The sequence below is a fragment of the Vanessa atalanta genome, chromosome 30 (assembly GCF_905147765.1).
Source record: "Vanessa atalanta chromosome 30, ilVanAtal1.2, whole genome shotgun sequence".
NCBI classification, from domain to species: domain Eukaryota; kingdom Metazoa; phylum Arthropoda; class Insecta; order Lepidoptera; family Nymphalidae; genus Vanessa; species Vanessa atalanta.
In genome coordinates, this window is record NC_061900.1 from 2,098,186 (window position 1) to 2,124,411 (window position 26,226).

The 26,226-nt window shown below is 36.6% G+C and overlaps 1 protein-coding gene and 1 non-coding gene across 2 annotated transcripts in view; both read right to left on the reverse strand.

Moving 5' to 3' along the window:
- Positions 1-5,234: 5,234 nt before the first annotated feature.
- LOC125075162 (oxysterol-binding protein-related protein 8) overlaps positions 5,235-26,226 on the reverse strand; it is a 60,651-nt gene continuing 39,659 nt past the window's right edge. Inside the window, exons 10-21 of the mRNA XM_047686785.1 lie at positions 15,683-15,837; positions 15,207-15,385; positions 14,780-14,960; positions 14,260-14,356; positions 13,604-13,743; positions 11,424-11,480; positions 10,381-10,506; positions 9,344-9,484; positions 8,616-8,736; positions 7,738-7,780; positions 7,099-7,263; positions 5,235-6,106 (exon numbers count right to left, since the gene is read on the reverse strand). Coding sequence (XP_047542741.1) covers positions 5,866-6,106; positions 7,099-7,263; positions 7,738-7,780; positions 8,616-8,736; positions 9,344-9,484; positions 10,381-10,506; positions 11,424-11,480; positions 13,604-13,743; positions 14,260-14,356; positions 14,780-14,960; positions 15,207-15,385; positions 15,683-15,837 — 1,646 coding nt within the window. The 3' untranslated portion in view covers positions 5,235-5,865. The remainder of the gene's footprint in view (positions 6,107-7,098; positions 7,264-7,737; positions 7,781-8,615; positions 8,737-9,343; positions 9,485-10,380; positions 10,507-11,423; positions 11,481-13,603; positions 13,744-14,259; positions 14,357-14,779; positions 14,961-15,206; positions 15,386-15,682; positions 15,838-26,226) is intronic.
- Positions 12,629-12,702, reverse strand: Trnan-guu. The gene has a single exon. It is a non-coding gene; the product is annotated as a tRNA-Asn (tRNA).

Here is a 26,226-nt window from a genome sequence, read left to right on the forward strand (position 1 = left end):
TAAAATGTGTATTTAATTACAAATTTCGTTTTTTATTTCGACGTTGCCGTTAGCTGTTATTGTCCGAAACTTGTAGAGTATAATGTACGTCTTTATAATGTATAGTGCTTTTGTATAGACTCCTTGAAAAAAGGAGTTTCTTGTATTTTTATCATTATACCTAGTTATTACTATCTGGCAGAGCTCGATATTTCGACATTATCTACGAATGTCTTTTCCACCAAATAAAAATAAAAAACATGCTAAATATCCCGTTTTAAATACTAATAGTAATAAAAATAATCATGTTAATTTAAAATCTTATATTATAGTTATTGTCTTGATTAGTTACTACTGTTAAAATAACTATATTTCTTGAAATACAATTCGGTAACTTTTAAAATATCGCTTCCTGCGCTTGGTAACCAACCGCCATCTTCTTTTTATGCCCCGCTCCTCCGAGCGGCCACCAGTGTGCCCAGTTGATAAAAAAAATACATTTACCCGGTAAAGTTACTTTAAATTTAGGAAAAATATTTTAAAAAAAACTTAGATTACATAACACTATATGCTGATTAATACTACAGAGTCCTCTTCTAGATACCCCCTTTAGCATAGTCTACTGGCGCACTGTCAAATATTATAAATCAGAGACAATGAGATTCAGACATAGACAATTTTTTTTTTTACTAATTATGATTATATTACTAACAGTTATGAATTTTATAATTATCATTTATATTTCTCTCAAAACTCCGACATTTACGAACCGTTTTGGAAATATATTTGTTTGGCTGAGTTATTTGTTGTTCGTTGCCATTTCATTTTGAAGAAAATAAATTGAAGTAGGTATTCTTTATAATATTTTTTTTTCTTTTTATAATTCACAGACGTGGTGTTTGTATCAAACAACATCTTGCATCATGCAAAGTGTGCATAGGGTCATTTTCGTTCACTCAGAATGCGTCCCAGTTCTCTTTCCTTAAGGAGTTTTTTTAAACACATTTGTATAATTGATAGGCAAAGGTCTCATTTAGACACCTAAGAAATAACAATACCTTGCATCGTTAATGCGCCGGTCACCTTAAGAACTAAGATGTTAAGTCCCTCATGCCTTTTGTTAACCATTTCACGAACAAGACAATACTTAGTGCTATCTGCGGTGGAATAACGCCTGATACGTGTGCACCACTAATACTATTGCAATGGTTGCGAAGGTATTTTTCTTGTCTTGTAAAGAGCCGAATCGAGCCATCAAAATTCCGTCTGTCAAGAAATTCAACGTATCCCTTTTAACATATCTAGCTTATAATAATAATTTAATTATGAATATTTATAATAAAACAACAAATAAATTGGAAAAAATATATAATCACTGAATAAAACAACGAAATATCAACAATCTAATGACCCTTAGTGTTATTTAAACGCGAAATTTATATAAACAGTGACAAATACTCCATAAAGAAAAAAAAAACAAACAGGAAAAAATAGAATCTTTATTATCTACAATAAAGTAGGAATTAATACTTTGATAATGGCAATACCATTGCTATCGACGGAACACTACCAAAAGTTTCGACTACAATACCTCAGAGTTCCCATCGAATGGATTTTAGGACTGGCAGCACTGTATTTCTAAACTTGACATTAGAATTGCCGCCAAAATTAAAATAAGAAATAGGTTATGTATTATTTAAAATTATTAAACTATAAAAAAATTATATATTTATTTAGCAATGACAAGATAAATGGCTTCACAATATAAAGTGCAATATCATCTACAGAAACGATGTTCGATTCTATTATTCACAATCTGTCAAATTGACAACCTGTCACGAATCACAAAAAAAAATGGCCGACAACAATTTAAACTAAAGTTTACGTAACCAAATTATTAAATTCAATCGATTTATTAAGAACAAACGCGTAGTTTATCGAAATAAGTTTTTAATAACCAATGTTATTCGTATTGACAAACGAAATTATAAAAAAACGGTTTTTCTTAAAAAGTTTTACAGCGGGTCTTTAGTTAAATAACGCTGTCTTCTTCTTTCAAATACCAGAACAACAATGAAAGAAAGAGTTAGATACGTTTTTAACTAAACATCCACTGCGAGAATGCGAATACATACAAAAGAAAGTGATACTTGAATCGTGCGTCAGCTAAGATTGTGTACAAGAGAATCTTTAATAATATATATTTATCGTGGACAATTTTTCGGATGAAAGCGCTATAAATTTACTGAAAAATTTTCAAATATTAATTAATCATTAACGGCTTCATTTATAAACGTATTCAGATAAACAATGTTTTCTCCCTTTCTGTCTTTTATGATTCATCATATGAAAGAAGAAACCATTGTTTAAGTAGACTCCCAGTGAAGCCGTATAGTTGGCTTTAATATTATTATTTTATATAAAAATAAATTCATTTATATACAATTAAAACCAATAACATTTCATCTTTGACTAATATTTCTAAAAAAAAAAAACATCGATAGCAATCAATCATAAAAAATCCAAGTTATATATCGCCACAAAAGAGCTTCAAAGTATTTCTAAATTTAAATTCATAGGAATTACTCAGATTAAAAATCCCATTCCACGAGTCGAACTACTGAGGAACAAAATAATCGCACCTCATTGGTCGATACGCGCGGTTAGATATTCGCTAAATGAAACCGTCATTTAAGACGATTCTAAGAAATGAATTTAGCCAATGAAACTCACGCGAATTGACCAATGAGCGCATTAGGGCAATTTCCTTCGGTAGCTCATTTCGTAGAACAGACTCACGAATTTTGTATATCTATACTGAATTAATAATGTTGAAAAGATGTTTACGTAATTGTTTGATCTCTTTGCGTTGAGTGCTACGACTTACAGGCGTCCGTATACACACAGCTTGTGTCATAGAAAACAATATCCTGTTTAAACTGTCAAAGCTTTAATAGCAAAATATATACTGGAATTATTTTTAGAGTTCTATTTTTAAATCTAGCGGCACTACGAAAAGATTTTGCGAAATTTATTATATTTGACATAATGTTAAAAATTTACTTTTTTTTTTTAATTTTCCGCGACAAAGCGGACTGCGGCGCGACGTGTCACGCTTAATAAATTATAATCATGAAATATATTTACATCAATTATAATGCAATAAGTGCATGTTGAATGTCAAATAATTAGTAAATTTACTGAATACGACGCCATCTTTGTAACGTGTTTATCATACAAGATATTACCTTGAATAAAAGGGCCTTTATCAATAATTGTTCCTTTTTGTAATTAGAACAGACAATGAACAGATTGTTTTATATAATATATATACTAGCTTCCCGTCCCGGCTTTGCACGAGTGCAATAAAGGTCTGTAAGTAACTTTTTGATTGAAGATCATACAAAAAAATAAAAATTCTTGTGTTTTTTTCCGGCTAGGAAATTTCAAATTCTCGGCTTTTCTCGACTATAATTTGCACATATTATACATGTAAACCTTCCTCTTGAATCGCTCTTTCTACTGATGAAAACATACAAGCGTACAGACGGCGGGAAGCGACTTTGTTCTATGCGTAATATTGTTAGGGGGCAAAATGCAATTCACTCAAAAGTGTACTTAAACTCTTTTAGCACCGAGCCACGACTTAAACTGACGTATTGATTTAATAAATTCAAAGATAAATTATGATTGATTTAAATTGTATATAATAATTAATTTTATTATTTATTTTTATATAATTTAAATGTCTTTTTTTATAATCTTATTTTAACCTCCAAGTAATATTTAATGGCAATATAAATCAATTATTACAAGAAAAAAAAACTTATCATTAAAAAAAAAAAACAAATTGGAGATTTCAATTCGAGTGTCTTAAATCAACCAAAGATTCATTCCGTAGAAAACGTAAACAAAAAAAAAAAAAAAACATTTTTTTTAAAACTCTACGGACAGTTTTATACAGAATTAAAATAATATAAATTTTTTTACAAATTTTAAAGTATTTTTTCGTTCAATTTTGTTTACATTTAATACGAAATGAATTAAAAAAAAAAAATATAACATATTCCATAGACAAATCACTTTAAGCTCAATTTACTGCGTATAATAAGCTAAAAATTATATATATATATATTTAAACATTTGGAAAGCGTAGGCGTGTTGAAATATGTCCTTCCGTCTGTGTGTGTCACTTAACTGCATATATACATACATTTGTTGTTAACATTTAAAACGGTTGCTATGGCAACAGAGTTGTTTATGATAACATTTAATTCAGACATTTTCATCAAATAAGAAATATTAAAAGTATCATGTCAAAAAAATATCATTCGAAATTTAATCCAAAGACAATTATACTAATAAATAATACGTGTATAGAGCTATAACTCAAAATATATTATCTTAACAATATAATTCAGAGGGTTGACGTTAAAGGGACAAGGTCTTCTGGCGTCTCAGTTGGTATGGGGGTCCCACAAGGATCAATTCTTGGACCTTTTCTATTCCTCATATACATAAATGACTTGCCCTTTCTTGTTGTGAACAAACTTGGTATAGTATTGTTTGCTGATGATAACTCTTTGGTTTTTAAAATTAATAGGAAACAGGTACAGTATGACGGTGTAAACAATGCTATGTCTGATATAGTACACTGGTTTAGCGTAAATAATCTTAGGCTGAATAATAAAAAAACTAAAATTGTAAAATTTAGCACACCAAACGTGCAAAATGTAAAACCAGATGTACTTATCAATGGGGAATCGATGGATCCAGTTGAAATAACTGAATTTCTTGGCCTTACTCTTGATGCCAAGTTGCATTGGCATCTTCCCCATATAAACGGATTGGCGGATAGACTGAGTTATTTATCTTCTTATGTTTCTATTATGAATTAAACTGTCATAAGGTTTAGTTTTACGCAGTTCTGAAGCGATATACACATTTGTAGGGTGGAAGCGGTGGCGCGGGCCGGGAGGGCATTATTTACACACGTAAAGAAGCCATTACTCTTTACACGTATTATTTATGATATATATATATATGTTACTGTCAAAGCTCGAACTAAGGTAAATCTTCAGATTTTCCATGTAAAAGTAAGATTTACCGACATGAGTTGGTAAATTTAAGTATTTATTATAAAGGGACGACTTTTCCGGACTTTTAACATTCCAACCTAACCTAACCTAACATGTAAATCCTAAGATTTACCAAGTGAATGATGGTAGAAGTTCGAATCCCAAAGTTTTATGGACATTTACGGACATTCATAATCGGTAAATCTTATGCTTTACTGGAAAATCTTAAGATTTACCGTAGTTCGAGCTTTTACAGTAACATATATATTTCGTACTATGTGATCAAACTTTATTGCTCTGTAATATAATTCGTACGTAAGGTTACCAGACGTTCAGTTAAAACTCGGACAGTTCGGTTTAAGATTAAAAAATAAACTGTTGTCATGTAACAAACTCAGAAACATGTACCGATCAAATAAATGATATTTAATTTAAAAAATATATCCCTTTTTTAACTTTTGTTTACGTTTCCGAACGTGTTATGGCGCATCCGGACTTTCCTATGTTGCTTAAAGGACATCTGGTAACCCTATATATATAAATATTAAACAAAAAATACGGTATTAACTAACCGGGTGTCATATGAAAATTAAGTATCTGTAGTGTACTAGGTTCCTTTATTGGAATAGACTGCCTTACCCCAAGTTATGACAATTTAAACGAAAATATTATCAATAATAATAATAATATTTAAACATAGTTATGTTGCAATATTAAGCATGCATTAAATTCAATTCAAACGACAGACAGAAAGACAGTTCAATAAACTAAATTTGGTCGATGTATTATTATTTTTAAGTGGCAACACTCAGTCTTTTTGGTAGAATATCCAGTTTAACAAGGCTTGCAACACCATCGCTAGCACGAAGCCCCCGAACAGGTCCCAGGAATGGCTCGACGTGGGGACCCTGCCTACGCTCTGCGGTCGGTACGTCGCGGCTCGCTGGCTCTCGGTCAACGACTCTACGTTCTTCGTCAAACGCTCCAGCGCGATGCTCTGTTCGCGTAACGACGTGTCGATTGCATACAGAGTCTGTTTTAATGTTCGTCTGAAACAAAGGTTTATTAATAATACGCATTCGACTAACTCTATATAATTACTATACAACGTTAAAGCTCCAAGCGAAACAACAACACAGACATTGAATTTGACGCGACATCATTGGTCGAGATTTTGCTCAATCTATGTTTTTCATTATGGATTCGGGAAAAAATGGCGTTTTGAATGTCAATAGGTCTTAAGACGCAGTAGCAAAGGCTCACCCAAGACAAGAGTGTATGTATACATATATATACGGGAAAATTTTAATATATCTTTAGTTAATAAGAATTTATGACCAGAGTAGACACTACACGCTAGTCAGTACACCCTATTCCAATTAAAGAAGGAAAATATATAAACAAACCTTAGATTTACGAATAATTCCATGCGATTTGCTAATAACTTTGCTATATTATGCACTACAAACAGTTCTAGATTAATATATCTCTATTTATAATACAACACTATTACACTTATATACACTTTAATTTAATTCACGAATCCATAACGACCACTACACGTTAAGATCTCGACCAATGATGTCATCGATTCAAGGTCAAAGTCATTCATTATCATTAGCAGCCCGTAAATGTCGCACTGCTGGGATAAAGGCCTCCTCTCCCTTTGAGGAGAAGGTTTGGAGCATATTCCACCACGCTGCTCCAATGCGGGTTGGCGGAATACACATGTGGCAGAATTTCGTTGAAATTAGACACATGCAGGTTTCCTCACGATGCTTTCCTTTACCGCCGAGCACGAGATGAATTATAAACACAAATTAAGCACATGAAATTTCAGTGGTGCCTGCCTGGGTTTGAACCCGAAATCATCGGTTAAGATGCACGCGTTCTAACCACTGGGCCATCTCGGCTCAGGTCAAAGTAGTTTATCAATAATTACTAGTCCTGCCATTAGAACGGACTATCGAATGACATAATAATTTATTCAATGGAAATTAATCTTTATTATATTAGTCGTAGGGTTTAATTTCCAACTCACGTGGATGTCTTCGACCTTCTCGCCAGGTCGTCGTGGCTGTCCGAGTCGGTCCTCGGAGCCAGTTCCCGTATCCTCGCTTCGGGCGGACCTCGCATCGGTATGTTCTTGATCGACGTTATTATGAAGTCATCTTCGTATTCAATCAATTCTTCTGGTTGCCATGGACTGAAAAAAAAAATACTGGGTAATTCTACTAAGATATTGTCCCTCTATCGCAATCGAATCGAAAAGAAATCGTTCAGCCGTTTACCTATTCCACTAACAGAACAATACATTCGGTCGAAGTTTGATTGAAATATAATCGGGAACGTTATATAAAATGTTTTTATGGCGTAGATTGGCTGACGAGCATATGGGCCATCTGATGGTAAGTGGTCGCTCAAAGAAAATGGCGCTGTAAGAAATATTAACCAATCCATGCATCGCCGATGCGCCATGTGTGCCTGTAGTAACACAACAATACTGAGCACTGCTGTATGACGGTAGAATATCTGATGAGTGCGTGGTACCTACCCTTTGCGCTACCACCAAGTAAATAGTTAGTAGAATTAACCCCCTGCACGTTGATAAAGGTATTAAAATATACAAAAAATATTTAAATCAACATTGAAGGGGAATGTTTAATAAAAGTTCAATTACCTCGTGTTCGAATGATTATATTTCCAGCACTGGTCTGTTATACCTGGAAGAGAAAAGAAAAAATATTCATTAAAATTAAACCTTCACGCGCTTATAATCACATCAATCGTGATATGCATGTTTCGAATTTCAATAAAATTCTGCCACATGTGTATCCACCATCCGCATCCGCATCCGCATTGGGGCAGCGTAGTGGAATAGTCTCCAAACCTTCTCCTCAAGAATGAGAGGAACCAGGCCCAGCAGTGGAACATTACTTGGTGGTAGGGCTATGTGTAAGCCCGTCTGGGTAGGTACCACCCACTCATCAGATATTCTACCGCCAAATAACAGTACTCTGTATTGTTGTGTTCCGGTTAGAAGGGTGAGTGAGCCAGTGTAATCACAGGCACAAGGGACATAACATCTTAGCTCCAAAGGTTGGTGGCGCATCGGCGATGTAAGGAACAGTTAATATTTCTTACAGCGCCTTTGTCTATGGGCGGTGGTGACCACTTACCATCAGGTGGCCCATATGCTCGTCCGCCAACCAATGCCATAAAAAAAAGTCACTTTACTTGATTATACAGCGTGTTAAATTATTAACTGGTAAGCTATTCTGTAAAAAGATACTCGCAGAACTTATATACTTGAGAACTAAGATAAGTCCCTTGTGTCTATAGTTACCTCACTTTATCAATCACCCTTCAAAGCGAAACGCAACAATACTAAGCATTACTGTTTGATGGTAGAATATCTGGTGAATGGTACAATTCTACCCAGAGGAGCTTGCACAAAGTTATACTGTGACCATCAAGAAGTAATAATACATCTTTATTGAACATGAACCGAATCTGTCGTTGAACTTGTATAAAAGTATGTACGTCTTTAGTGTATACCTTCTGGTGGACTGCTTCTAGAGTCCCGGTGGAACAGTCTCGGTATCCACGGCGCTAGAAGACTTCTCGCCCTAGCACGCTGTGCCTCCTCTATTATTGTCTTCTGTTCTGTAGCCACAACCTGAAATAAATAAGAAATTATATCGAATCCTGCTAAATAAACGGATTTGGAGTATATTCCACGACGTTGGTCCTCTGCGAGGCGGATACACATTAGTCAGTATTGTGGCAAGATGTTTTTAATTTACCAATATTGAAATTTAATGTCAGAAGGACCACACGTTATGAAACAAATCGTTTTTTAAATTAAAGTCACTCGAGCACTTTAAATCGACCATCAGTTCGTAACGGAGATTCTTCCGAGAAGACCTGTTAAGAAATTCAAGTACTATTTTCTAGCTATTATTCTTCTTCTACCTGATAATTATTAAACCCAGCTATCGCCAGGGTCTGCCTTCCGACTAAGTCTACTCCACTTTGCACGATCATTAGTATCATTATGTGTGAGTCCATGGGCTCTCATGTCATGTTTCGCGACATCCAGCCGCTTCCTTGGACTAGTTCCAGGTACAAATATATCAAGGCACTCGCTCCCGACATAGTCCTTAGGTCGCCGCGCGACATGGCCATACCACCTCTCGCTCTTGGAGCTTATCCGCTACGTGTGCCGAGATAGTGCTGGTCAGCACTTTCCAGCTATTATTGGTTAAGTATTGTTTAATATTCACCTGGTCTTCGTTATGAATCGCCTCGGAGACCTTAATCCAGAGTCTCTGCGACTCCCACTCCTGCTGTCTGTCTATCTTAACGAGAAATCTCGGCAACCTTTGTTCCTTCAATATCGCAACGTCGAGAAGGTTCGATTCTTCCTGAAACGTTTAATAAACACACGTCAAAATACACGTCCGATATGTCATCATAGATACCAGTAGTACAAAAGCATCCATATAAATGTACTACGCGCTAGATACGTCATATCCAGAGCGTAGTACAACTACCACTACTTTTTGTTCCAGCGATTAAATACTTAGCTAACATTATTGAATACCACTATAGAAATAAAACATATTCAAAGACGACGTTATCCTACAAACTGTAAATAACCGACATATCGTTGCACAACGTTGAACGAAACGCATAAGCGCCTTGAAATTCTCGGCGCTTACGACGTTTCGGTCGCGGGAAAACTGATATTTTTAAGCGATCTAGCGCTGTATGTTTTATAGTTCGATTAGACGACACAGTGATGACTTATCGCTGCAGCGAACTTCAAACTCTTACCAGAATTTTAACAAATCGTTTTCATGAACGTTTTTGTCTATCGTAGAAGATATTTTACTGATTAAACGTAACATCCTGTATAAGACCCACTGCTGAACGTCCATGATGACGCTATACCAATGCGTATTGGTAGATACACAGATTTTGACAGATGCCGGTTTCCTCACGATGTTTTCCTTCACCGAGCACGAGATTTGTAAACACAAAATATACATACATTTTACATTACATTAACAGCCTGTAAAGTTCCCACTGCTGGGCTAAGGCCTGCTCTCCCTTTGAGGAGAAGGTTTAGAGCGTATTCCACCACGGTGCTCCAATTCGGGTTGGTGGAATACACACGTGTAAGATTTTCGTTGGAATTAGACACATGCAGGTTTCCTCACGATGTTATCCTTCACCGCCGAGCAAGGCCACCGTTGGTAATTTATCTTTATTCCTTCCATTGGAATCGGCTACATATACACAAGTTATCCAGACATACCCCTGTTTTCTTATCCTTAATGTCGATCTTTCCATCCCAGTAACCTTCGACCGTCGCGACGGTATCTTTCCCGCGTTTTATTCTACCGGATATGGCGTTCGTCTGATCAGCACCGCCGAGGAAAGACTGAGAACAAGATTTATGTTATTACAATTTTAAAATGCATCCTTACGTACGCTCAAGCGATTCTGTTTCGCCCCCAGAACAGACGGACAGGGTTTCACTGGATTTCTAATAGATAATAAGCAGCCCGTAAATGTCCCACTGCTGGGATAAAGGCCTCCTCTCCCTTTGAGGAGAAGGTTTGGAGCATATTCCACCACGCTGCTCCAATGCGGGTTGGCGGAATACACATGTGGCTGAATTTCGTTGAAATTAGACACATGCAGGTTTCCTCACGATGTTTTCCTTCACCGCCGAGCACGAGATGAATTATAAACACAAATTAAGCACATGAAATTTCAGTGGTGCCTGCCTGGGTTTGAACCCGAAATCATCGGTTAAGATGCACGCGTTCTAACCACTGGGCCATCTCGGCTCTAATAGATATTCCGGTGCAATAAGCACCGACGAGTCTCACATACCCCCCTACTTCCAGAGGAAAAAGGGGAAACAATAAAGATTGGGTATGCAATGTTATGTCTTAATTTTTTTTGTTGACAATTTGGACAATGATTTTCTGACAGATTTTTGTCAAAGTGGCTCAATGGCCTTGATGACTGAAAAGACATATCATAGCGCACTAATTTGTGCGCAAACAGTGCATTATTTATTCCGTAACTAACATTATCCGAAGAGAAAGTGAATCCGACTCACACACAGACAGACTTTAAGCGCAGGACCAACATAAAATGCCCTTTACGCGCTTTCCGAGGCGCAAGAGTGTGTGAATCCTTTAATAGCTCGACTCGGATTCCAGGCCTCTCGATATCTGCGGCCTTATAACTAAACCACTACACAAAAACGAAACACAGTATTTCGAGGTCAAAATATTTCGAAAGCTAGATAAGATATAAAAGTCATTATTATTTGAATAAACATACCCTCAATTTGAACTCGACGTCCGCCTGGTATCCCGTCTCCTGACAAATTATATGTATCTAAAACGAAAGGAGATATATTCGGTTTAAAATTAGAACAATCATGGAAACGCAAGTCTTAAAATATTCCTTCTTAAACGCACCTCAAATGAGCGTTGGTATTTTTTTTTTATTATAATATTATATAGGTGATCGAGCAAATGGGCAACCGGATGGTAAGCGATCACCACCGCCCATAGACAATGGCGCTGCAGCTAATATTAATCATTGGGAACTAAGATGTTATGTCCCTTGTGCCTGTAGTTACACTGTCTCTCTCACCCTTCAAACCGGAACACGACAATACCGAGCACTGCTGTTTGGTGATGGAATATCTGATGAGTGGGTGGTACCTACCCAGACCTGCATGCGCAAAGCCCTACCAAATGATCAATTCTAATCAAAAAATCAAACGCCAAGGTCCATTACTCCTGAATGCTATAACACTCCAATCATTATATATAAATGTATTAACCGAGAAGGCTGATTTTAAGCTATAATGTAGAGAAAGCTTAGAAAAGCTTAACTTGAAAGTGTCGAACAAACTCGATTTTCTATACGTGTTCGCCGCCATCTTGAAAAAGGGGTTGAATTTAGTTTTTTTTGCGATAACTCGGCTGTGCGTCGTGATACGAGAATTATGATAAGATATACTTTTATTCTCGGCTCTTTTTTATATATGGTATAAATTATATTTATGTCAAACAATTTATTTTATTAATAAATTTTACCCATGCGAAGTCGGGGCGGATTGCTAGTAGTACATAAGCGTGGTAAAACCAATAATGTATACTAATTTTGTAAAGGCGAAAGTAACTCTGTTTATTACGCTTACACGCCAAAACACTGAAGCGATTTTGATAAAGTTTTGTATGAAGCGAGCTTGATCCACAAGAAAGGACATAGGTTACTTCTTTATACCTAAAACCTAGAACCTAGAACTTAACACGCGGGCGAAATCAATTTATCTACATAACGAGACGTAACTAAATATTTTCTTATTGCGTTGTTATATATACATAATTATAATACTAGAAATAGCATACAAAAATACAATCAAAATAAAAAACAAAATACATCTTTATTTAAGTCGGTTAAAAAAACAAATGAATGAAATAAATTCAAAAATTAAAACTAATATAGTTAAAAAAAAAAACAAAAATGTGTGCCGCCCCCGGGTGGGCTCGAACCACCAACCTTTCGGTTAACAGCCGAACGCGCTAGCCAATTGCGCCACGGAGGCGATGGGAGACTTTGCGAAATAGAGCACCGCGTTACACAACACGTAGTATAACTGAGCAGACGCGTGACGTATTCTACGTAATATTCTACGTACTTTCTAGAACATTTTATTGTATTCGACGTCTTTTAAAACATTAAAGGTGTTTTTGTTTTAAATAGCTAGTTTTCTATACGTAATACGTCGAGTATACATATAATACATTTTTAAATTATTTTAATCGACTTCAAAAATGAAAAGGTTTATTGAGAAAATTATACATTATTATAAAGGAAATTTTAATTTTAATTTTTTCTCCGGGTATAAGTTAATCATAACTATTCGGGTTGGCGTAAATACTTTTTTTTTATTCGAAAGTTTTATTCCGGAATGGTCTAATTTAAATGTCAGTTTCGCTAACAGACAACGGAACTCTTTAAAATAAATATCAGCAAGCGATTATTGCTATATACCATTGAAGACGATTTTTTTTTTGTTAAAGATTTATTTTCTAGTGTTTTCAATTTCATCTGAATTGTAGATTATTAAGATTTTATTGGATTGTCTATTATTATTTTTGTTACAAATAATATCATTTAATTTTTTCGAATTTATAATGGCGCGTTGTAAAATTGTGAATGAATCTTTATGAGCTCATTGTCACGTGTCAACTACACGACGAAGTCGCTCCAAATAGACAACTTCACACCCTATCTTTTTTTTATAGTTTTACAATGTTTATTTTATTACAAATTTAACTTGTATTGTTTAAATTTATTATAACTAAAACTATTTTCAATAACCCTAAAGAAGTACAACTACTCGTGCGTAAATTGCTTCTTGAATTAATACACTAAACGTCCAAAATTTTTATATGTCATATTTTTGTATCTTGACCAAAATTAAGACTTCGACCTTCACTGACCTTGCCCCCGAGTTCCATGCTCAGCGTTCCAATCACGATACCCTTGCAATGCGCGTACGGAGCTGTAGTTATGTACGTCTCCCCCCAGTTTAGGAGATGTATCCGCGCGCAGCCTTCCAAAATGGCCGACGTTGAATTACCTGAAAATATAAACAATAAAATTCAATATCATATTTTTTTTGTCAACGGTACTTTTAATTTTATTTTTTATTCCGTACATAAGAATAAGTATGCCTTCCAAAATGAATTAAATACACAAGAACCTCTTTGACATGTTTTCGATCATAATGGCCAAACTTATTTGGTGGTGGTGGTCAACATATATTCTACCGCTAAACAGTAATTAGTATAGCTGTGTTTCAGTTTGAAGGGTGCGTGAGCCAGTGTAACTACATGCACAAGGGACATAACATCTTAGTTCCCATGGTTGGTGGCGCATTGGTGATGAAATGTCTATGGAGGGTTGTGACCACTTATCTTAACGGTGGCAAAATGTCCCGTCCGCCTATTTATCTCCAGACTTCTAGCTGAGAACTTCTCTAAAAGCGTAATAACTTCCACGAATCTAGCCCAAGACCTGAAGATCTTCAGCCAAAATGCCATTACAAAAATGATTGAATTATAAACTAAACAAAAGACTATAAGTTTAATCTTACCATAAAACTTAGACCTCGCCAGGAGACTGCCCTCTATGACGAAACCCTCCTTCCTGTTGGATATATAAAAAGCGGAGACCGGTGGGTGGTGGGATACCTAGAAATTAGAAAACAATATTCTGACACCAATTGCAGGTTTCCTCACGATGTTTCCTTCACAAGCATATTAATTCAGTAGTGTTTAATCTGGGACTCAGAGTCATTGTTAATGCGCCATCTTTGTGCGAATATTTGAATCGCGACAAAACTTAATGTGAGTCGGACTCGCGCACGAAGGATTCCGTACCATTATCTATAAAAACGGCAAAAAATCAAGTTTGTTGGATGGGAGCCCCTTAAATATTTATTTTATCCTGTTTTCTAGTATATCTTGTTATAGCGGCATCAATAATATATCATCTGTGAAAATTTCAACTGTCTAACTGTAACGGTTTACGAGATACAGCCTGGTGACTGACGGACAGCTGAGTCTTAGTAATAGGGTCCCGTTTTGGACACGGAACCCTAAAAGTATATTCACCTGTTCAGCAACATAATAAGTGTACGTTTCGTTGTTCCTGTGTCGCCAGCAACACCTGAACGTCTCGCCCAGAACTGGGTTGTAGGGCTTCTTCAAACCTTTCGGTTTCCGGTAAAGCCCAGACAGATACCATCTTAGTACCCCTTTAAATCTTTGGTATGGATCTTCTAAGGATTGCGCTCTGCAAGATAACGAACAAAAATATAATGGTGGTACCACACGGCACATCTTCGGTTATTCTCGGTATTAATCTACATTCCAACCCAGTGGTAGGTTTAATTTAAATTTAATCCTGTAACATGACAAAAATTGCTTATAAAGAACTAACTTGAATGAAGATTTTTTTTCATTAACATTTATTCGACAATTTTCATTTTTAAAATTCTGATACACTCAAGAGATTCAAAAGGCCAAGGAGACAACTTACTGTGCCAACAAGTCCGCGTGATAATAATTATCAGATAGCTTATCGAGGAAGGATCTGGGTTCCAAAATGAACGTCGGGAGAACCACTTTCGACAGATCCATTCCGGGTCTCACTTGCTTCAAGAGAAACCATAGTAACGATTTGTTTTCCTCGGCTACCTCTTCAACCAGCTCACCTGCCTGAAAATACAAACAAACATCCATTAATACCGACGACCGCCCACGGCTTTCGCAACAGTACTGCTTAAAAGACTATTCCACGAGACGAGCTAACATATGGGCTTTTCGTGTGCGCTTATTGGTTAATGCGCGTGACCTTGTAATTGTCTAGCAGCGCGTCGACCAATGAGGTGCGAGTATTTCGTTCCCTAGTTCGACTCGTGGAATGGACTAAGTATTGCTGTTTGGCGGTACAATATCTACCAACTACCAAGTAATTAGTACAAGTTTAGATTAATTATCAATAGTACTACACACCACTCCAATTTCAATATCCGGATCTTCAACGTAGAAGCTCTCTATCCTGGCGATGATGTCTTCCTTCTTGAGCCCCTGGTCGTCAGTATTCTGGCTGTCTTGCATCCCTGGTCTCGAACCCTCGCTGTCCGTGTCTGACGCTGCACCTGCTAATTCTGTTGGAATGTGCTGGGTATTAACTACAGGAATCTAGCTGATCTAGTCATCATATTTAGCAAACACTCACTCAGACGATAAATTAGCTGAAGGGAAATATTTAGCGGGACACGTATTATACAGCTGATGGATTTACGGAAACTTATTTAAACTAGCTGTCGTCCGCGGTTTCGTATGTGTTAGGTATAAGGTATGTAGTCTGTGTCCTTCCTGATGGTTCAAGATTGCTTCATCAAATTTTCATCAAATTTGATTCAGTGGTTTGGCTGTGAAATCGTTACAGACAGAGTTACTTTCGCATTTATAATATTAGTATAAACAATATTACATTACTGAACTAGTGGTCACCGAGTTTAATGAAAAACGCTTCTATTTTATTTTCTCTTGTACGCTACAGTACTTTTAAAATGTCATCAAAACGCGTATTTCTCTAAATAGTAACAATGTCCCTTCCCGCTGTCTGTACGCTTGGATCTTTTAAACTACCCAGCGGGTTTCAATGCGGTTATCATCAATAAACAGATTGATTCAAGAGGAAGGTTTACATGTATAATACATGCATATTAAAGTTGATAAAAGCCGAGAATTTCGACTTTCCAAATCGGAAGAAAACGAATATTTCTTCGAATGTTTGTTCTTCAATCTTAAAGTTGTATATTGACGTTTACTGTACTTGTGTGAAGGATTTAATTATAAACACAATATAGGACGTGAAAATTCAGTACTAGCCTAACCCTCAAGCATTCTTCAACGGCCATTAAATTGTTTCCATAATATTAATAAAATGTATAAGAATAATGATTGTTATAAATTTGCTTAAAAACCCTTCAAATCTTAACTATTGATTGCGTGTCCAAGTCCAGGCAAGCACCACCGCATTTTCATGTGCTTAATTTGTGTTTACGCGAGGAAACATGCATGTGACTAATTTCAACGAAATTCTGACACATGTGAATCGACCAACCCGCATTGGAGCCGCGTGGTAGAATATGCTCTTAACCTTCTCCTCAAATGCAGAGACTCAAACTCAAATTCCTTTATTCAATATAGAAGCATTATACTTGCTTATTTATAGTCAAATCAAACACTACCACTGGTTCGGAAAAGGAAACACCCTGACCTGAGAAAAATCGGCGAAAGAAACTCAGCGGGGCTTTTTTTTGTCAATCTAATTAAGTACATATATTAAATATGAATAGAAATAAACAGAGGAGAGGAGGCCTTAGCCTAGCAGTGGGAAATTTACAGGCTTTACAAGTTGTTGTGTTGCTATCAACCCTTCGCCTTGCATTGTCAATATGAGGCCAAACCCTTGAACAACTAACGCCTTAATCCGACCGCAGAGTAGTTAACAAATAGACAACTTTAACCTTGCATTGACGCGATCTTGAATAATCTATGACCTACAGAATTGTTATCGGAACTTTAGAAGTAAAATTAAATTTTATTTAAGTAGTTAAGTGTAATAGTGTTGTATTATAAATAGATATATATTCATCAAGAACTGTTTGTACATAGCTCAGCTATTAGCAAATCGTCTGGAATAAAAAGTATAATTTTAAATACAGGGCTGTAAGTCTTTTACAGAGCGCCATATTTGGTGAGACGTCATAACCTATAACCTGAGGAAAGATACCTAATTCTATATGCTGTCCTACCAAATCTACTTGATGGATGTTTTTTTATGATATAGGTAGGAAAACGCACAATTAGACCTGATCCTCGTTCCCAATGGACATTGCATCGCCAATGCGACACCATCATTTTGCTAAGATGTCCTTTGTGCAGGTAGCAAAACAACTATCTCACTCCTTCAAACCGTAAAACAACAGACCACAGTACTGGTTGTATTTGTGTATGTAACAGGACACATCTCTATTCTCAAGGGCATCCTTACGTGATGATTCCCGCCATTTTGGTCGACTATAAGCCGCGTGAAGAACTTCGTTCCAAATAATAGTTTAAAAAACGAAAAAACACGCTTTAAGCACGCACTAAAAATTACAAAAGCAAACCCTTTCATTTGATACCCATATCATTGGGGTGGATTTCAAACAGCCAGTCCGCCATCTTGGACGTCCGCCATATTGGATTCGTAATGACGTTTATTAGCTAGTCGTGTATAGTCATCAGAACTCGGAGCGTGTGCAAAATTTCATCCTAATCGAAGACCGGGAAGTGGGACAAATTAAGGTTCAAGATTTAAAAATGGTGCTCGATTCAGATGACGCATAAACAATTACACATAAGTACACTAAGCTAGGTTACGTCACACGACGATAAGGTCGCGAGCAAACTACATACGTAAATATTTGAAAAACATAAAGATCTAAGATTGAAACATTCCGATAAACGTGTCATATTTTCGTTGTGTTAATTTTGGCGTTATTTATTCAGCTGAATGTCTTCAAATACTATGTTACTTCTGTACAAGCGCATGTAACTGAACTCATAAGCTGTTGGACCGAATTCGATTAAATTCACGTCTGTATTCGGGTCCCTGGATGGTTTATATTGGACCCGGTAGGCGGCGCTGTTATCGTGCCCATCAAATTCATATTCCTCCAGAAAGAAGTGCCGGCAGCGGAAAAATTACATGCATTATGCATCTTAACCGATGATTGCGGATTCAAACCCAGGCAATCTCGTGCTCGGCGATGAAGGAAAACATCGTGAGGAAACCTGCATGTGTCAAATTTCAACGAAATTCTAACACATATGTATTCCACCAACCCGCATTGGAGCAGCGTGATGGAATAAGCTCCTTTAAACCTTCTCCTCAAAGGGAGAGGAGGCTTTTGCCCAGCAGTGGGAAATTCACAGGCTGCTTATGTGTCATATTATGTCGAATCTTATTTTATTTCGGTATAGTACCAATACTAATAAAAAAAAAATACGTTCGTACATAAAAATCAAATTGAACCATAAAACGACCATTTTAATAGCGTCATTCACATGATATTTACAACACGCGCTTCACTGACTAAATGTTTTACATAAAACAATTATGTGTCGTGTATTATGTATGTCGCGAACATTTCTGAATCATTTCTACATAATTTCGATTAGTAAATATCTATATTACCAACCCTTTAAATGATCCAGTTGTGACTTCATCTCGTGCCCAGCATCGACCATCATCCACCCAACATTGAGGCACAATAGATAACAGTCAAAATCAAAATAAATCCCCCAGTGGAACATTTCCAAGCATAAAAATTACACACCAAAGTACAACCGACTTTTGCCGTACGGACCCCTGACTATAAAATCAAACTAACCCTCATCATAATGCGACAGATCCGACGCGCTCTTCGTTTCGCCGTTGACGATGTCGTTGTTGAAACGATTGATAATCGCCGAGTCGATTGAAAATTTCCTATTCAGAATCTTCGTCGGCTCCGAGTATTGTCTCGATAGTTTTTTCTGTCGTTTTAGTAACGAAAATATACTCGAACGCCTTCGACTCTTCTCTTTGACTTGTGACATCATCATGTTCGACTCTTGATCCATCTTGACCGCTATCTGCTACTGTTTTTAATTAATCTGTCTCGGCATCCTCCACAAGTCACTTCGTTCTTCACTTTCGTTTCATTTAAATTAGCTAATTCATTTGTATAATCGATTTTCACTTGTATAAATTCTAGAATTGTCACTTTGAAAACTGTTTTTGAGTTATCGTCGTTTGTAATATTTATTTATAATTTTGATTTTGACACTAAACGATAGATACGTTTAGTAATATACACTAGGTATTATTGTTATAGGACTTATTTTCAGATACAATTCATTTAATAGTGTTGGAAAACGAGAGCCGAGATGGCCCAGTGGTTAGAACGCGTGCATCTTAACCGATGATTTCGGGTTCAAACCCAGGCAGGCCCCACTGAAATTTCATGTGCTTAATTTGTGTTTATAATTCATCTCGTGCTCGGCGGAGAAGGAAAAAATCGTGAGGAAACCTGCATGTGTCTAATTTCAACGAAATTCTGCCACATGTGTATTCCGCCAACCCGCATTGGAGCAGCGTGGTGGAATATGCTCCAAACCTTCTCGTCAAAGGGAGAGGAGGCCTTTATCCCAGCAGTGGGACATTTACGGGCTGCTAATGCTAATTATGAATGCAGAAGATATATCGTAATTACATTAATTGTTAACAACATATATAACATATATCTCCTTCTTTTATCTGATGACATAATCCCTTTCAGCGATAAATCATGACTAATTGATGAATTAATTCAAACTTCAATAAAAAATAACAATACAACTTGACGACCTCTTTGGTCGAGTAGTGCGTACATCGGTTTTCATGGGTACGCCACTCCGAGGTCCCCGGCTCGATTCGCGGCCGAGTCGATGTAGAAAAAGTTCATTAGTGTTTTTAGGTCTGGATGTTTGTGGTACCGTCGTTACTTCTGATATTCCATAACACAAGTGCTTTAGCTATTGGGATCAGAGTAACGTATACGATGTTGTCCAATATTTATAATATTCTTAAATCAATTATTTGTTTCTCATTTCCGTTTAAGTTGGAATTTAACACCATTAGAAGATAAAATATTGTAACGTATACTATTTACTAGTAGTTCAGTTGCGTTTTATGGTTTGGTCGTGAGGTGTTAGCTATCAAAATGTAGCCTGACATTCCCTGTGGTTCGAGCTTACTTCACAACGAATATCATGAAATTCAGTTTCGTAGTTTGGCGTGAAAACGTTACAGACCGACAGACAGAGTTACTTTCGCATTTAATAATATTAGTAGCGCATAGCAGCGCCACCGTACGATATACTATATTTCTCAATCAAATCTAACGAGAGAACAATATATTTTGAATCAAGCTGATAGATTTAGCGATAAACGTATTCAAATAAACAATCTTTTCGCCAATCTTAGTAAATAATTATTGCCTGATATATAAATATAAGAAATTTAGCAAAACTAACTTTGAACAAGATGTGTCACGAACAGACACAATGAAATTAATCGACAACGTTTGAGAACAATTAAAAGACGAGAAATATTTTTTTATTTATAATCCCGTATGAAATGAAACAATAACTAAAAATACGTACAAAACCGTATATAAAAGAAAGAGACGGGTAGATAGAGAAAGAGAGAGAAAGATCGCTTGGAGGCATAACGCTTCTTGCTTACGTGATGATCTCTGCCAGTTTACTCTACTGTAAGCTGCGTAAAAGGCTTTCGTACAAATAATATCCTTGTTACAAGTACTACCATTCAGACTATACATAACGAGGGATTATTATTGTTTATATCAAATAATAATAACTTGGGCCTTGGAGTAATGGTGCAAAAAGCTTCATAAAAAGTATAACACCTCGCCTTATTGCCTCCACTGGATGGAGGTTCGTTTTTAGCCCGGAGGATCGGAATTGCGATTCAACGGGGAAATGCTGCTAGCATTCTTGCCACCATTCCACGCGGTCAAGATTTATACAGTAACTATTTTTAATTCATATTTGTATATATTTAAGCACTTAATGTTATCAATTCTTAATTTAATAAATTCTAGACATAAATAACAAAAATAATTCAATAGTATGCAGTAAAATAAATTATTTATTTTAACACTCGCCCCCGGTCTATAATTTATAAAGACAAAATCTAAGATTATTTTAATTCAATTTCTAATCGCATTATTTGATAGAATGATCACAAATAAAATTTATTAATAAAAGCACAACGTAGCTCAGGGGTGCTTACGCTCCGGCCCGCGAACTCGACCGGCTAAGCCTGTCTTCAGTGCGACCCTTACGATAAAAATATTTGGCAACACCCGACGGAGGTCAATGTATCTTATATACACATCTATACTAATATCATAATTTGGTACGAAGCTTGAGCCCCAAGGACAGATATATGCTATTTTTTTTTTTCCTCACAAACTGATTTCTACGCAGGCAAAGACATGTGTTAACAGAGTCAATTATAAAATCCTTTATTAATAACTGCAAAGAAGTTTACATTAAATATAGAAGCAGTTACACTTACTCATTGATTGTCAATTTAAACACTAGCACCGGTTACGAAATTAACACATCAGACATCAAAAGATCGAATAGATCTTTGAACAATTAGATTTTCAGATTTCCATTTGAAACAACCCGAAGGCGATAAGTCATACGTTTTAAAATATCCTTAAACGGACCAACTTAACGTATCGATTGAAATTTACAATAGATACGGTATACTTATCAAAGTGACCTTAACATGCGATTTAAATTTACTAGTTGGCAAAGCTAAAAAATATCAGAGAGATTCTTTTATTTTGGGCTTTATCACCCACTCTTTAGATATTCTACCGCCTATCAATTGTTGTGTTCCGGTTTGAAGGGTAAGTCGACTACAGGCACAAGGGACATGACATCTCAGTCCCGCATTATATATATGCAACTAATGTGGTAATATCACCTACCACCACATATCACACAGTACCCCATTTGCCCGTCCACGGCACCTACATCATTACATAGTATAAAACAAAGTCGCTTACCGCTATCGGTCCCTATTCATGCTTAAATCTTTAAAATTACACAACGGATTTTGATGCGGTTCATGCGATTTTAAAACGCAGGGACATAGCGTTGAACGTTGTATACAAAGACATTCTGTAGTATATTGAGTATCAGCATTGCCCCCGTGCGTAGCCGAGGCGGGTCGCTAGTTTAACATAAACAAGATAATAATACGTATTACATACAAATTAAACATACGTCGAAAACAACACATACGATTCACTGAACAAAATCAACCAATAACCTTTGTTTCGAAGCGATCATTACTTTACATCTGAAAGTTGAACGACCCAGAGTAAATAAACAAGATTCTCCGAGTTTATTTGTAAAATTGTAATTTTATATAATTCATTCAATATGATATAAAACAGGATATTGAAAATGTCTAAGCTCGGGGGGGGGGGTCTAAGCTCCGAGGAATATTTGCCCAGACGTGGGACATTTATAAGTTGCAACTTATACTAAGTCAAGTAAAAAAAAAATTAGATCATTCCAAAGGAGTATGGAGAGAAGCGTTACGAAATTTAAACGAATACAAAGAATACACCGCACGAGTATAAGGGAGAGGACTAAAGCTATCGATGCTCTCTCATACTCAAAACAGGTGGCGCTGGATTGGCCATATAGTTATAATGACTAAATAAATAAGAGAGAGAGAGAGAGACAGAGAGAGAGAGAGAGACTAACTAACGAAACTAAATAAAGAAGAAAAAAATATTGACTTCTTGGACCCGAAATATAGGCATAGGAAAAAGAGGTAGACCAGCGGCACGGTAGGTTTGTAGCAGTTACTGCCTGTTATTCGCGTCCCGGAATTTAAGGAATGTATTAACGGAAGTTAAGGAATGGTTAATATTTCTTACAGTGCCATTGTCTATGGGCCACTGACCACTTACCATCAGGTGGTATGCTCGTCCGAAAAACTATGCCATAAAAAATACTGGGTTATACTGGCAAAAAAATCTCAGTAACAGCTAGAAGTCTGGAAGTGTACACTCCCGTTCCTGGGAAAGTACGTAAAGCCATTGGTCTTACACCTGAACTCTTTCTGATTATATTGAACTAGCATGCCCTGTTTTAACCCCAAAAGGGTGTTGATTTCTAAAGACACATTTTTAGCACACCTCCACCTATAGAGTATACATTTTAAACCTCCAGTCTCTTACTTGAAAAAACATAGGACTTTCATACAAACTACCAATCGCCGTTTTACCCCCTCAGGGCTGGAATTACGCAAAATCCTAGCGGACGAACACCCTATAAGGAACCTACATGCCAAATTTCTTTATAGGTGTTATAGTTATAGATTGATCAGTGATTGGTATTTGGCTTTTATATAAATAGATTTGCCGTCTCATCGGGTTATGAGAGTGGGGGAATAGGGAGTGCACCTGTGTTAGCGCACAGACTTGCGTACTTTAATATGTCCTGCGTAGTTGGCTGGTCTCCCTTGTTATTGGACCGTGTACGCTGCGACCGAAATCGGTTAGGACGACGAGACATCATTTATAATACATTCCAGCATACTTCTTATCTCCACTAGGAAATACATCACAGATTATTAATTTAAATCTCGTCCAATGACAGCACGTCAATTCAAGTTCAATGTTATTTTAGTTTAAGACAGTTTTAGACGAAGGCATCAGACCTTGCGGTCGGACGTTCATACGGGCTGACCAAATTACATCTGTGGTTGAAAAACATAGGATGACAGATGACAGATGGAGATAGTATTACATCCTGATAAGAGTAACATCAATCAACCATTTCATGACGACCACGATCACTCTCAGAGTTTATATATCTATAATCGTCGTTCCATTGCAAGCAACGAGAAGTTATCATGTATCCGGTACTCTTTCCATTGGAATCGACATTACTTATTGATATTCGTGAATGGATGACACACTGACTGACTTAAGCAGTACAGATAACGCATAACCTTGACACGAAAACCCTGAATGGCGTTGCACAGAGACCTTCGTGTATTGTATTTAAGATAAATAAAATATAACAACAGCGTTTAAAACTTAAAACGAAATCTATACTAATATCATAAATGCGAAAATAATTCAGTCTGTCTGTTAACTATTTTCTAAAACGATAAATTTAAGGGAAGCAAGCTTGCACTCCCAAGAACATAAGCTACTTTTTATACTTAAAACATACGAGCACACGCCCCCCCCCCCCCCCCCACACACACACTCACGAATGCGTAAGAAAAGCAATTGTCAAAGGCGTGATTTGCCTATGCTAGTCCAGCCAATGAGGGGTTTTGCTCCTCAAAAGGGTAAAAATTGTATCCTTAATTTGGAGGACATTTTTGAGTGCCGTAGCATTCCTCTATAAACGAAATGATTTCTGCTGTTTAATGAATAAAACGGCGATTAACCATAACTCAGACAAATCCAAGATTAAACGCAGAAAGGAGGCCATTAGAAATTACCTAAATAAAGACAATTCGGCATCAATTTTAGTAAGAAAAATTATGCACTAGCAACACTCGCGTCTACGTGCCGTTGCGATGGCAACATTGGATAAACAGAAGTCATTTCAAACATTACATAACATATGCCAAAGCACACAATTTTATCACAAACAGAATTAAATAAGACTAAGAACTTAATTTCGTTCTTAACAAGTACGTTTTGATTTATCCTTATCAGACGATGATAACGCTTGTCTAGTAATGATTAGTAATGCAGGTGAATAGAGAGACGGGTGATAAGCGTGATTATATATTTATTTAATTTATTTATAACTAGCTGCGCCCGCGACCTCTTGCGCGTCAAACTTATTGTTGAAGCCTAAGTTACTCCCTGTTACATCAGCTATCTGCCAGTGAAAGTCCCGTCTAAATCGGTCCAGCCGTTCCAGAGATTAGTCGGAACAAACAGACAGACAGACAATCTGATTCCGATCGTCGGATATGTACTAAGCTAGGCAACGCATTGGGGCCCTGTATGTTTGAACTTGCTAATCTCAAAACGTACCATTTGTAAACATAAGTATATATATTCGTTATATTACATTTTTTACATTAGCAGCCTGTAAATTTCCCACTGTTGGGCTAAGGCCTCTTCTCCTTTGAGGAGAAGGTTTGGAGCATATTCCACCACGCTGCTCCAATGCGGGTTGGTGGAATACACATGTGGCAGAATTTCGTTGAAATTAGATTGCAGGTTTCCTCACGATGTTTTCCTTCGCCGCCGAGCACGAGATGAATTATAAACACAAATTAAGCACATGAAAATTCAGTGGTGCCTGCCTGGGTTTGAACCCGAAATCATCGGTTAAGATGCACGCATTCTAACCACTGGGTCATCTCGGCTCTTCGTTTTATACCTAACATAAATACGACCCACTGAGGCCGATTGCTAAAATTCAATACGAGTGCATAACAGCCAGTTTCTGTTTTGTAATTTAATACAATACATTAATTTAAGACAGACAGACGGTACAACGTATCAACCAATTCCCTTGTACCCGTACACTGGCTTCCCCATTCAAACCGACACACAATAATACCTAAAAATATATCCACGTTCCTAGACTCTATTCCAACCGTAACAGGAGAAAAGTCAAATAAACAACATTTGACAGCAAATTGACGCGACATCATTGGTCGAGAGCTCGATTAATCTGTGATATTCACTGTGGATTTGGGAAAAAAATGGCGTTTCGAACGTCGACGAAACTGTTATCGGAATTTTGGAAGTAAAATTAAATTAGAAATAAGTGGTAAGTGCAGTAGTGTTGTATTATAAATAAAGTTATATTAATCATAAACTCTTAGCCGTGCACAATATAGCTGAGTTATTAGCACATCGTATGAAATACGTAAATCT